Raw genomic sequence first — 12,914 nt, forward strand, 5'->3', positions numbered from 1 at the left:
ATCTTGTACATCTCAATCAGATCCCCTCTCACCCTTCTAAACTCAAGTGTGTATAAGCCCAGTCACTCCAATCTTGCAACATATGATAGCCCCACCATTCTGGGAACTGACCTCGTGAACCTACGCTGCAGTCCCTCAATAGCCAGAATGTAGTTCCTCAAATTTGGAGACTAAAACTGCACACAATACTCCAGGTGCAGTCGCACCAGGGCCCTGCACAGATGCAGAAGGACCTCTTTGCTCCCATACTCAATTCCTCTTGTTATGAAGTCCAGCATGCCATTAGATTTCTTCACTGCCTGCTGTACCTGCATGCTTGCTTGCTTTCATTGACTGATGTACAAGAACACCTAGATCTCATTGTACCTAGATCCCTTTATCTAACTTGACTCCATTTAGATAGTAATCTGCCTTCCTGTTGTGCAATAATCTGTTCCTAATAAATGAAGTGTTTCGGTTATTAACTAGGTCCTTAACTTATCCCAAGGCAGTGACCAGGCGTCTACGTCCTCCTCAGAGCCCCTTACCTGTGCTGATGCAGCGCAGTTTGAAATATTCCAGACTGGCCACCAGCTGAGCTCCAGCCATTTCAAACCCTGACTCCAGCCGCCAAAAAGGCACGCACATGCGCACTGGCGCTAACACTTCCGCCGGCTCCAAACGTCTTATATTGTTTTCTTTTTTTTCCCCTCCCATCACCGACTTTGCATGTGCAAGTTACACGATGACTTTAACATTCGTATCTCAATCCCGCTTTCGTTTTTTAAAAAAAAATTTCTCCCCCCCCGCTCCGGGCGGCCGTTATTGCACATGCGCGCTCCTTGTCGGTTGGAATTACGAATGTTCAAACTGGCGGCGGATTCTCTTCCACTTTTCGTCTTCTTCTCAGTGAGGACTAACGTTTAAATTAGTAATAATCACGGAATACTAGACAAAATTAGCATATCTGGCAGAGAGAAAAACAGAAATTAACGTTTCGAGTCATTCAACGTCAGAGTAGAAACTTTAACTTTCCCCACAGACCAGCTGAGTTTCTCCAGCATTCACTGTGCTTAAGTTTACATTTCCAGCTCCATGGTATTTTGCTTTCATTCCAATTAGTAGCGAATCACAGAATCCCTGCTGTCCAGAAGGAGTCCATTCACTCATCGGGTCTGCATCAACCCTTCCAGGAGCATTCCCGTAACCCAACATAGGGTTTGAACCACAACTAATAACACATCAAACCCAGACACTACTGGGCAATATTTAACAGAAAAAACAAGTTGCTAGAAGAGCTCAGCAGGTCTTGGCAGCACCCGTGCAGAGAAATCCGAGTTAACGTTTTCGGGTCTAGTGACCTTTCCTCTGTTCTTGACCCTAAATGTTAACCCTGTTTTCTCTGCACAGATGCTGCTGCTGAGCTCTTCCAGCAACTAGTATATTTTTTTGTTTCTGATTTACGGTATCTGCAGTTCTTCAGGTTTTAATAGGGCAATATCTAACGTGGCCTAACTACCTAACTTGCAAATCTTTGGCCGTTAATATTAAATTCCGTGCAAAAGTGAACAACTTGTGCGGGTATAGAGGAGGATAAAAATTTCATTTTTCTTGCTGCATTTCTTTGTTCCTCTCTCTATATATATTTAACGAAAAGGGAGTGCTGTCACATGACACGATGCCGGCGCATGCGCGTTTTGCAGGAGGGTGGTCGGGCGGGAGGTAGCGGCGCATGCGCAGTGAGGTCGAGGGTGAAGTTGCTGCAGAGACACAGAAACAGGAAAAAGGCTCCGAGCCAGCCTGTACCCACTGGGCTGGTATTTGTACAGGGCCAAGCGGCGTGCTTTAAAGTGGGAAGATTAAGGGGATACGGATCCACGCTGCACTCTTGTAAGCAATAACAAAAGGCCAGCGAAAGATGAGCTTCTTCAGTTTTGGGCAAAGTGCAGAAATTGACGTTGTGTTGAATGACGCTGAGACGCGCAAAAGAGTCGAGCACAAGACAGAAGATGGGAAGAAGGATAAATACTACCTGTTTTACGATGGAGAAACCGTCTCCGGGAAAGTAAATGTCACCCTGAAAAACCCCGGGAAAAGGCTAGAACATCAGGGGATTAAAATCGAGTTCATAGGGCAGATTGGTAGGTACCCAAGGCCTTAATATGGGTTGCAATACAACTTGTTCTTTAAATTGTTGGAGATTATTGTCGAGATGGTTGTTCAGTCGTGTTGCTTCACTTGCAAAGCGCGATGAACTGTTGGGAGGTGGGTCAACTGGGGGCCACCTCACTGAATGCATTTGGACTATTGATACGTCGAATCTGTCAAATGAAATATGTTATCTACCTCTTTTTCATGTAACTACAGAATTAGGTAGCAATCCTGAAGTCCAGTCTGAATTAATTGCTTAGAATTGTTATCGACACTTTTTTTTAGCTATTAGGCAATATCATCTTTAACACAGTAACATCTCCGTTTTACTCCCAACCCAAGAATAATGGATATTAACGCATTTCGTTAAATTTGATAAGGAGGCTTTTAAAACTGGGTTGTCACGATGCAAGTGTGGTGGAAAAGCACAGTAGGTCAGGCCTAATGAAGGGTTTATCGCGAAACTTCATTTCTCCTGCTCCTCAGATGCTGCCTGACCTGCTGTGCTTTTCCAGCACCACACTTCTGACCCTGATCTCCAGGATCTGCAGTCCTCACTTTCTCCTGAGTTGTCATGATGTAAAGGAGAGGGGTGATATTTTCAGAGACTTACCAGCTGAATAGTTTAAAGGTTCTGAGACAGAAAATTGTAACAGGAGTAGGCTATTTGGCCCTTCAAACCTGCTCAGCCATTCAATTTGATCATGACTGATCATCCAACTCAATACCCTGTTCCTTTTTTCTTCTTACTATTTTTGATCCCATTGGCACTAAAAACTATGCCTGACTTCTTGAAAACTTTCAATGATTTTGCCCCAACTGCTTTTTATGTCAGAGATTTTCACAGGCTTGCTACTCTCTAGGTGATAAAATTCATCCTAATCTCGGTCCCAAATGTCCTGCTCCATATCCCTAGTGTGTGACACCTTGCTTCTGATCTCTCTGGTCATCGGGAATAACCTTCTAGTCCTGTTGGAATTTTACAGGTTTCTATGAACTTTACCCTCTCATTTTTTTTTGAATACCAGTGAATATAGTCTTGCTTCATACATTGGTGCTGCCATCTCTGGAATCAATCTGGTAAACCTTGATTGCACTCCCTCCCATAGCCAGAATATCCTTTCTTAGATAGAGACCAAACAAAACTGGGACTCAAAGATCAGATTGTGAGCAAGAGATGTGGTGGAAGTTGAAGAACAATGTTTTTTTGCACAGTACTAATGACCTGGAACTCCTCCACCTGGATAGAGCAATAGATTGAAGTTGAAGATTAAAGTCACAATGTTGCCATATGTTGCACTGTAATGACATTTAGTATTTCTTTCATCCAGTACCAGTTGGCTTGAATAGGACAGCACTATACATAATAGGTAGTGGTTAAAAGATGCAGCAGATGAACATTTATCAGTGAGGATCAGTTAATTTCAAAAGGAAATTGGATGAACATTTAAAGCTAGCCTAGCAACAGGGATTGAGCAGGGAAGTGAGACTGGCTGGAATGTTTCGTGAGCTGGCATAGACACAATGATACAAATGGCTTAATTTTGTGTTGTAAATGACACAACTGTATGATACAAAGCTTAGTCAAGAAGATATTTTTAAAAGTAATATCCTAAAAGAAGAAAGAAAAGTGGAGACTTCTGTGGAGAGAATTCAGTTCTTGAGGCTATGACTGCTGAGACCATAGCTACTGATGCTGGAACAAATTATATTTGAGATGTACAAGAATCCAGGATTAGAGGAACTTTGATATATCAGAGTACATGCAGCTGGAGAAAATTTCAAGACAGGTGCATTCAGTTGATGCATTTGAAAACAATGGATTTAAATTGAGCTGTTGTATAAATAGGAGCTAATGCATTTCAGTGAGCATATGGTAACCAGTGAGTGTGAATTAGGACAAAAGCAGCGTATCTTTAGGTAACCTCATATTATGGAGGATAGTCTACTTGTAAGCCAATTGAGTGAATAGGAATCCGAAATCTGTCGGTAAAAAAGCATGGGTGAGGTAATGTAAAATTGGGTACCTTTTGGAAGTTAGGCTTGTTTAGCCGATGGCATGAGTATATGGTCAGAAACTCTTAGATCAAATTAAGTTTGCAGATATTAAGTTAATATTGAGTTGGTGTTTAGAAAATATCCTCCCCATACTCGATTGGAGGAAGTTTCTGGATACCAGATAAAAATCGGACAATTTGGAGACACTGGAAAAACTGTGGAGGTGATAGATCCTTGAAGGTTGCCAGAAATAGCGAAGCTGAATATTAAGGGAGATCATTATGAGTGATTCTCTCATGACTAGCAGATGAGAATGAAGCCAAACAGTTTCAATCCCACCAAAATGGACAATATTGATGAACCATCAGAGCAGTTGTTGTGGTCAACTATGGCAAAGGCTTCAGACAGGAAGAGAGGATTAGGATGGATAGTTAATCTTTGTCATTGTCATGTCAGACTGTGACTGATAAAGGTTATTTTGGTACTGAGGAAGAAGCCTCATTAAAGGGTTTTGGACATTGCTGTCAGCTCCAGCCTTGTATGCAGTTTTGAATGCCATGCTATAGGGAGAATATGAAAGGCTTAGGATGGAGAAAACATACTAGCTACCAGAGATAAGATGATGACAGCATGCATTTTGATACAGTGATTGAAAGCCTAATTTTGTATCTTTCAGTTTGATTTATTGTTTTGAGAGATTAGATTAGATTACTGACAGTGTGGAAACAGGCCCTTCGGCCCAACAAGTCCACACCGCCCCGCCGAAGCACAACCCACCCATACCCCTACATCTACCCCTTACCTAACACTACGGGCAATTTAGTATGGCCAATTCACCTAACCTGCACATCTTTGGAGTGTGGGAGGAAACCGGAGCACCCGGAGGAAACCCATGCAGACACAGGGAAAATGTGCAAACTCCACACAGAGAGTCGCCTGAGGCGGGAATTGAACCCGCGTTTCTGGCGCTGTGAGGCAGCAGTGCTAACCACTGTGCCATTGTTGTCACATGTACCTAGATACAGTGAAAAGTGTTGTTTTGTGTGCTATCCAGGCAGATTGTACCATACAAAGTACATCAAGGTAGCAGATAGTGCAGCATGCAGAGCTGCTGAGAAGGTACAGAGAAATCAAAATTAGCATTTGTGAGTTCCACTTAAGTCTGATAACTCCCAATTAACTGTGGATTCTGGAATTGTTGGGATTGTTCTCTTTAGAGCAGGAGGTAAGTAGTGTGTACAAATTATGAAGGATTTCGATTAATATAGATGGTAGAGAGAAACCTTCCCTTGGTGTGAGAGTTGATAACCAGAGGAGACCGATTTACAATAAGTAGCAGAAGAACAAAAGGGAGAGACGAGTTGTTTACATATGGTGAGTTACTGTGATCTGGAATGTATTGCCTGAAAGTGAGAGAAGCAGATTCATTAACTTTTGGAAGTCAAGATAATTTTAGTTTTATACATGTTTGAAAGCAGAAGAAACCAGATAAGCTAACACAGAGAGAGAGGAAGAGCAGAGGAGTGGTACAAATTGAATCATTTTGCCAAAGAAACAGCCCCTGATAGGCTGAATGACCTTTGGCTGTCTTTTCCTTATAGAAACATACAACACATGTAAAGTAGAAGTTTTAGGAATAGGATATAAACAGTTAAAGCCCGTAAGGGGATTTGACTCAGTTAGAGAAAAGATAAGTGAACAAGTCAAATACAAATACAAACCTACATGAGTCGCAGTGAATTGAGGTAGGAGCAGAAGCTGGTTATGTTATGCAGATGGTCTTTATGAAAACATGGATGTTGGGTGTTTGATTCAGCTCCGGGTCAAGCAGAGTATGGAAAAATACAACATCAAGTAAAATTGGAAGAATTGTAATCTCTGAGGAGGACAGTGTTAAACCCCGGCAGTACATAGACCAATTCGTCAAGATGGCAGTTGAGGTTCAATGCAGAAAAGTGAGGTTATGCATTTTGGTTGGTAAAAGATTTAACAACAGTATAAAATAGGGGTGCAGGAGCAGAAGAACCTGGGTGTACATAAGTATAAATCATTAATATCAGCAGGGCAAGTAGAGAGCATAGTAAATAAAGCATATAGTATACTTGGCATTAAGAGATGATGTTGAACTTTTATGAGATACTTAATGGACCTGAGCTGGAATATTTTGTGTCGTCCTATGTACCACGTTTTTGGAAGGCAGTAAATGCATTGGAGACAGTGCAAAAGCAATTTACAAGAATGGTTCCACAAATGAGGAGCTTCAGTTACAAAGATGGATTGTTTTCCTTGGAAAAAAGGCTGGAAGGAGATTTGATACAGGTTTTCAAGATCATGAATGGTCTGAACAAAATAGGGAGAAACTGTTTCCACACAAAAGGCACAAGAACAATAGTGTATAATTTAAAGTGATCTGTAAAAGAAGCAAAGGTGAAGAAATGAGAAACATATGCACACAGCAGGTTATGATGTTATGGAATGCACTGACTAAAAATGTGGTGGCCAGTTCAATTGAATAATTCAAGAAAGCATTGGGTGGTTTTTGAATGAAAATAAAGTGCAAGAGAATTGGGGGGAAAAAGCAAGAGATTGCCACTTTAGTACTAGTGCTCATTTGATGAGCCAGTGTAATCCAAATGGGCTGAATGACCTCCTGTGCCATAATGCTTCTGTGATTCTGTGAAGTCACTCTTGACCAGTTTGGGATTTGGGTTATATTGCAGACTTCATGCTGTCAAAGATAGACAGAATAGCTTTAATTTCTGCCAATGATGAGCAACAGAAATTTCTAACAGTTAGTTAAACAAAAGCTGTGAATTTGAACAGAATGCTGAAGTGAGAAATTTTGTTCTCTTCATTAAACACTTAAATAAATCACACTTCAGAGCTCACTGAGGATAATATATAGCAGAGAAATAAGAGTTATTCAAGAAATTATAGTGGGATTTGGCTAATGGTGCCATGAAAGCTCTACTTAGTTTTCTTTTATTTCATCACTGAATTCTGTAATGTCCTTAACTGTTTTCATTAATGTGGTAAATTCCTGCAGACTTGACCCCATAACTGTGAGTAGAACCACATCTGATTTATGCAATAATTTATAAATCAATCTGTACACACTGGGATGACACATGGTCTTTGCACTGAAAATTGCAAATCCCAAAATTGGGAACCACGTGCCATAAAAATGGTTTGTAAAGTAATGGACATTGTCTTGAAAGTTTACTTAACTTTTAGTAACAGAATACAATAAAATCTGCCCAATGATGAACAATTGTAATCCTGAGAAGATCATTTCTTGTTTCTTGACTCTGTGTAACCCATGTGATTAAGATCTGAGTTTGCTGACATTAGTTTGTCACTCTTAGCCTTGTGCAAGTTTGTGATAGCAGTACAGCAAGAACCACCAGTAAGTAAATCAGGCCTCTAATTTAAAAAAAACAGAAAAGATGAAATATCAATCTAAAACATCTGCATGAAACACAAGCAAAAATCTTTGAAAAGCGCTCACTTTGAAAAGTATTATTTTTTGCACCCCCTAAAGTTATGGTTACTAATTACGGACTGCAACTAAATTATTTGGGATTTTTTTGGTTCAAACTTTGGCACCTCAAATACAAATGTTCTTGTCATTGTTGAGTTCTTGGGCATTATTCAGGGTCTCCAGTACATCATCTGTTTTTCATAGATGTCTCTGCTTAGTTGTTATAACAGTATACGAATCCAAAAACAGCTCAGTTTTGATATAATGTCAATAATATAAACTGTTCTTGTTTGTTGGGTACCAAAAGAGCGAACAATGGGATGTATGCCAATTTCTCACCACTGGCTCCAATCAGATATGTAAAAGCATCAATATCTTGATTCAAACTGCATCAAGGACCTTTTTGTTTTAAATGAATCCTATGAATTTTTATTCCTGGATTTTTTGGCTGTTCTGCCTGCATTTGATCGATGCAGGAGCCAAATTGGAATGCAAATCAGAGTGGGCTAGCAGAAGGTTGGGACTGTGATGTTTTCCTAAAATCGAACAACAAAGTACAATCACTTTTTTTTTCACATGGCATTTTTGACCTGAAATGTTTTGGATCTCTTTGTTTTATTGAAATGCTGCCACCTGCAGACTTGATGACGGGCTTTTATATGATAAACTTGGCAATGTTGTATTCAAAAGCAATATACTTTAAGTAGTTTACACAGTGGAACCTTCCAGTGGTTTATTGTAGATATAGTAGATTATAAAGCCAAACACTGGCCCTGTGTCGAGTGAAGGAAGAACAGTAAAGTACGTCGTCATGGACCGTTAAAATAGATGCAATGTTTCTATTCCTCAGTTGCTGTGGAACCCATACTATAACATAAACAAAACAAATTCTACACTCAGGAGCTGATAGCAAGGCCAGTTCAGAAGTTCTGGAACTTTCTGGATACTGAATTTTTATTTTAATAACCCAGCATTAATTAAACAAAAACATCCAATCTCCTAATTATAAACACTGCCCAACAAGGATTCTGGGAACTGAATCTTTTTAATTCCGGGTCCCTTTTTTAATCAGACAGGCTAGCAAGGTTAGATCTCATGGAATACAGAGAGAACTAGCTATTTAGATACAGAACTGGTCAAAGCTAGAAGACAGAGGGTGGTGGTGGAGGGTTGTTTTTCAGACTGGAGACCTGTGACCAGTGGAGTGCCACAAGGATCGGTGCTAGGTCCTCTACTTTTCGTCATTTATATAAATGATTTGGACGTGAGCATAAGAGGTATAGTTAGTAAGTTTGCAGATGACTCTAAAATTGGAGGTGTGGTGGACAGCGAAGAAGGTTACCTCAGATTACAACGGGATCTTGATCAGATGGGCCAATGGGCTGAGAATGGTTTGGAGGGATGTGGGCCAAGTGTTGGCAAGTGGGACTAGATTGTGTTTGGATATCTGGTCGGCACGGACAAGTTGGACCGAAGGGTCTGTTTCCGTGTTGTACATCTCTGACTCTATAACTTGTTCAGGGATGTTATTAGACACCACTGGAACAAGTGCAATTTGTACACAGGCCTCCTGGTCCAGACATAAGGATATTACCCCTTGGGTACTTTTTAAAAATTATCAGAAATGCTCTTACGCACAAATGAATATCTCACCTCCCCATCCCATTACAGAGTCCTGAGCACAGAATTAACTGCAAACTCTAAAATGTTTTAGCTGATGCTAGTTTGCTTTTTAATGGAATTTCATGGTAGCTTAGGCTGCAGGGTTTATGGTGTTGAAAATGTTGTACGTTTTGCATCATTGGTTATAAATTAGTTAAGTTATAAAGTCTATTATGAAGGACTTGTGTGAGATAATAAAAGCCAATGAAGCGAATAATCTTGAGACAATTATAAAGCAGAGTATACCAAGACCACACTAACACAAATGCTATTGCAATCCCTCCAAACACATTGCTATTAACTCATACTTATCAACTTCTGGTGGTATGATATTGCTATTTTGATTGTACAATGAGGTCCAGGACTTGTTTTTCTTTTAATTCTGATGGAGCAAGTTATTTAGAAGTTCCTGAGTTAATATGTTAGTGTTTCATGTACACTTTGTACCCTACTTGTGGTGTTAAATAACAGCTCAATGGACAAAGCTTGGTGGTAGTTGAAACTTTTTGCTGAAGCCAAGTGTTCCACATAATGTAATAATTTTGCTGTTGATGTTTTTTTTTCTTTTTTCTGAAGGCATGAATCATAGTCTAAACTTCTTGGATTACTTATCAATACATATTGGCATTTTATGTTAGCACTGAGGAAGTCTGATCATGCAGCTTTTTGATTTGCTTTTGTGTTTCATTGAGTTTCTAAGAAGAGAGCAGAAATTGGAACACAAAATAGGCCATGTCCCTTCCATGTATAGTAAACCTTTTCTTAACTGGCACCTTTGGGACCAGGAGTGTGCCAGTTGATCAAATATTCCAGGTAATCAACAGGTCCTCATAATCAATGTAAAAATATGCTAAGTAATAGAAATGTAATGTAGGGGTATGCATATCACGGTTATACTTTATTTACAGTATAAGTCATTTAAATAATATTTCGATTTTTGCCTTAAATAGAATTTACCAGAAAGAGCCTTCTCACATTCTCGCACAACTGACTATTCGAACATTGTGGTAGGTCATGGTATTTGAGGCAAAATTGAATCAACTGTTGATATTCTGTGTGGCTATTCAATGAAACAAATTTACCTCAATGTAAATATACTTTTAAAAGCTAAATTAATTGGACAGAATAATACAGTAAACTTTGAGGTATATAATTTCTGCTGGTTTATCAAGATGGATAGGTAACCGGCATAGTAGTATTATTTCTGGATTGTTAATCCAGAGACCCAGGTAATGTTCTGGGGACATGGGTTCAAATCCCACCACAGCAGATGGCAGAATTTTAATTCAATAAAACATCTGGAATTAACAGTTTAATGATGACCATGAAACCATAGTCGATTGTTGTAGAAACCCATCTGGTTCACTAATGTCCTTTAGGGAGGGAAACTGCTATCCTTACCTGGTCTGACCTACATGTCACTCCTGAACCACAATGACGTGTTGGACTCTTAACTCAATTAAGGTTGGGCAATAAATGCTGGCTGAGCCAGCAATACCCTTATCCTGTGAATGTATATATAAAAAAAGTGCTGGTTAAAACAAAATCTGCTGTACCTCCAACCCCCCCCCCTCACCCCCGCCAAAAAAAAGGCCTTGTGTGTAGCTCTTCTAAATTGTTGGACTTTTGCACTGGTGTAAAAACTAATTTACCCTGGGAGAAGAAAAAGGCACTGGGTTTCCTCTTGAATATTTCGGAAACTAGTATTAGCTTTGCAGCGAAACGTTTTCGATCATGTCAACATTATTTATTGTCCCATTCAGACTTTGCATTCTAAAAGTCAACATTATAAAACTGAAACATTGTTATTACCCTGCAGTTTCTTTTAAACTGCTGACTGTTTACACCTGTTTGACTGCAAGCCTCTTACATATTTTGCTGATTAATGGTAGTTGCAGATTCATGAATATATTTTGAGTTGGCACGTGTGCTCCACAATCTAAAAGAACCTTCACTAATTTTGGCATTGGAAAGGATGCCAAATTTATAATGTGACCACAGTGCTACCTAAGTTACACCAGCTTCTTTAGAAGCTATAATAAAATGTATTTTTAAGTTACAATGTTGTTGCATTCATTTTAATTTAAATATAAACCTGAAGCTCAAATGTTTTGCACTTGGGAAGAGAATCTTTGCTGTGACGGTGCTGCTATTTTGTTGACAATAAGAGTTTATCGAAGCAATAGTTTAGGTACTTGTAGAGTTTTGTGGATCCAATGTATTGGAGAGCGGCTTCAATTCTGTTGATCGTTAACCGATTTACCCTGCCTTTTCCCCATATCCATCAATTCCCTTACTGATTAAAAATCTATCTCAACCTTTAATATATTCGGTAACTACTCTCCTGCAGTACAGAGTTCCACACATTCATCGCATTCGTAAATGGGCAACTCCTTACACTAAGATTATGCCCTCTGGTCCTACACTCTCCGATAAGGGGAAACAACTCCTCTGCATTTACCCTGTCAAGCCCATAAGAATTTTATGTTTCAGTAATGTTCTCCTTATTCTTTTGAACTCTAATAAGTAAAAGTCCAACCTGCTTAACCTGTCAAAATGCAACCTAATAAAATCTCTCCTTGCCTGTAACCGAGCTAGTGAACCTTGTGAGGAAATTGTGTATTCAATATCTTTGTATCGGTTGGTCCAGTGCATGCACAGTGAGATTCAAGATACTTGACTGAATCAGAAACCTCATTTTCATTCCTGTGGCAACAAATAAAGGCAGGAAGAGATGCTATGATGCTCTGAAATCTGTATACAGGCCCCAGACTATTGGTTCATCACTATCCTCTGTACTAATGGATCAAAACTTCTGTTAGAAAAAGTCCAAATTCTCAAAAAGTGGGCAGAGCGATTTAACTGTGTTCTAAATTGTTTATTCATTGATGGATGAAGGCCAGTCAACAGGAGAAACAAGAGGGGGCATATACCTTTGGCTCCTTGAGCCTGCACTATTGAATGAGATTACAGCAGAACTGATTATGGCCTTAACCCGAGTTTTCTACTTGTTCCTTATGTTTATCTTGGTTCCATTATCAATTGATAATCTGTTTTAACTCTGCCTTTGAATATATTCAATGATTGAGTTTCCTGTGCTTGCCAGAGACGAGAATTCAAAACATTTGATGATCTCTGGGAGAATAAATATTTCCTCACCTCCATCTTAAATGGGCGAACTCTAGTCTGATACCTTTTCCCCTAATTCTAGATGTCTCCTCAGGATCTACCTTATCAAGCCCATTTAGAATTCCACATGTTTCTGTAAGATCACCACTTATTCTTCAACCATCAATGAGCATAGGCCCAACATACACAACCTGTTTGTAAGACAAACTCCTCAGCCTAGGGATCATCCTAGTAAAGCTTCACTGATATCTCTCTCATTCAAGTGTATGTTTCAGTAAGGTCACTCCATACTCCTTGGTGTGATTTCATTAATGTCCTGTACACTTGTCCTAACAGTTGGCAATATTTACACTCCATCCCATTTGCAATATTCTGTTTGCGTATCTAACTACTTACTATTTAGTTACGCTGAATTTTGAGATTCATGGATACCCAAGACCCTCTGTACTGCAGCTTTCTGCAGTTTGACTCCATTTGGATAAAATGCTGCTCTTCCATTCTTCCAGCCAAAGTG

General features: G+C 39.5%; 2 protein-coding genes across 2 annotated transcripts in view; one reads left to right on the plus strand and one right to left on the minus strand.

Moving 5' to 3' along the window:
• ncapd3 (non-SMC condensin II complex, subunit D3) overlaps positions 1–1,218 on the minus strand; it is an 81,593-nt gene extending 80,375 nt beyond the window's left edge. The window contains exon 1 of the mRNA XM_072593177.1: positions 528–1,218. Coding sequence (XP_072449278.1) covers positions 528–696 — 169 coding nt within the window. The 5' untranslated portion in view covers positions 697–1,218. The remainder of the gene's footprint in view (positions 1–527) is intronic.
• A 492-nt stretch (positions 1,219–1,710) lies between these two features.
• The window catches only part of LOC140494137 (vacuolar protein sorting-associated protein 26B-like), a 41,937-nt gene continuing 30,733 nt past the window's right edge, over positions 1,711–12,914 (plus strand). Inside the window, exon 1 of the mRNA XM_072593180.1 lies at positions 1,711–2,120. Within this exon, the coding sequence (XP_072449281.1) occupies positions 1,898–2,120 (223 nt within the window). The 5' untranslated portion in view covers positions 1,711–1,897. The remainder of the gene's footprint in view (positions 2,121–12,914) is intronic.

This window comes from Chiloscyllium punctatum, chromosome 23 (assembly GCF_047496795.1).
Source record: "Chiloscyllium punctatum isolate Juve2018m chromosome 23, sChiPun1.3, whole genome shotgun sequence".
Lineage (NCBI taxonomy): Eukaryota > Metazoa > Chordata > Chondrichthyes > Orectolobiformes > Hemiscylliidae > Chiloscyllium > Chiloscyllium punctatum.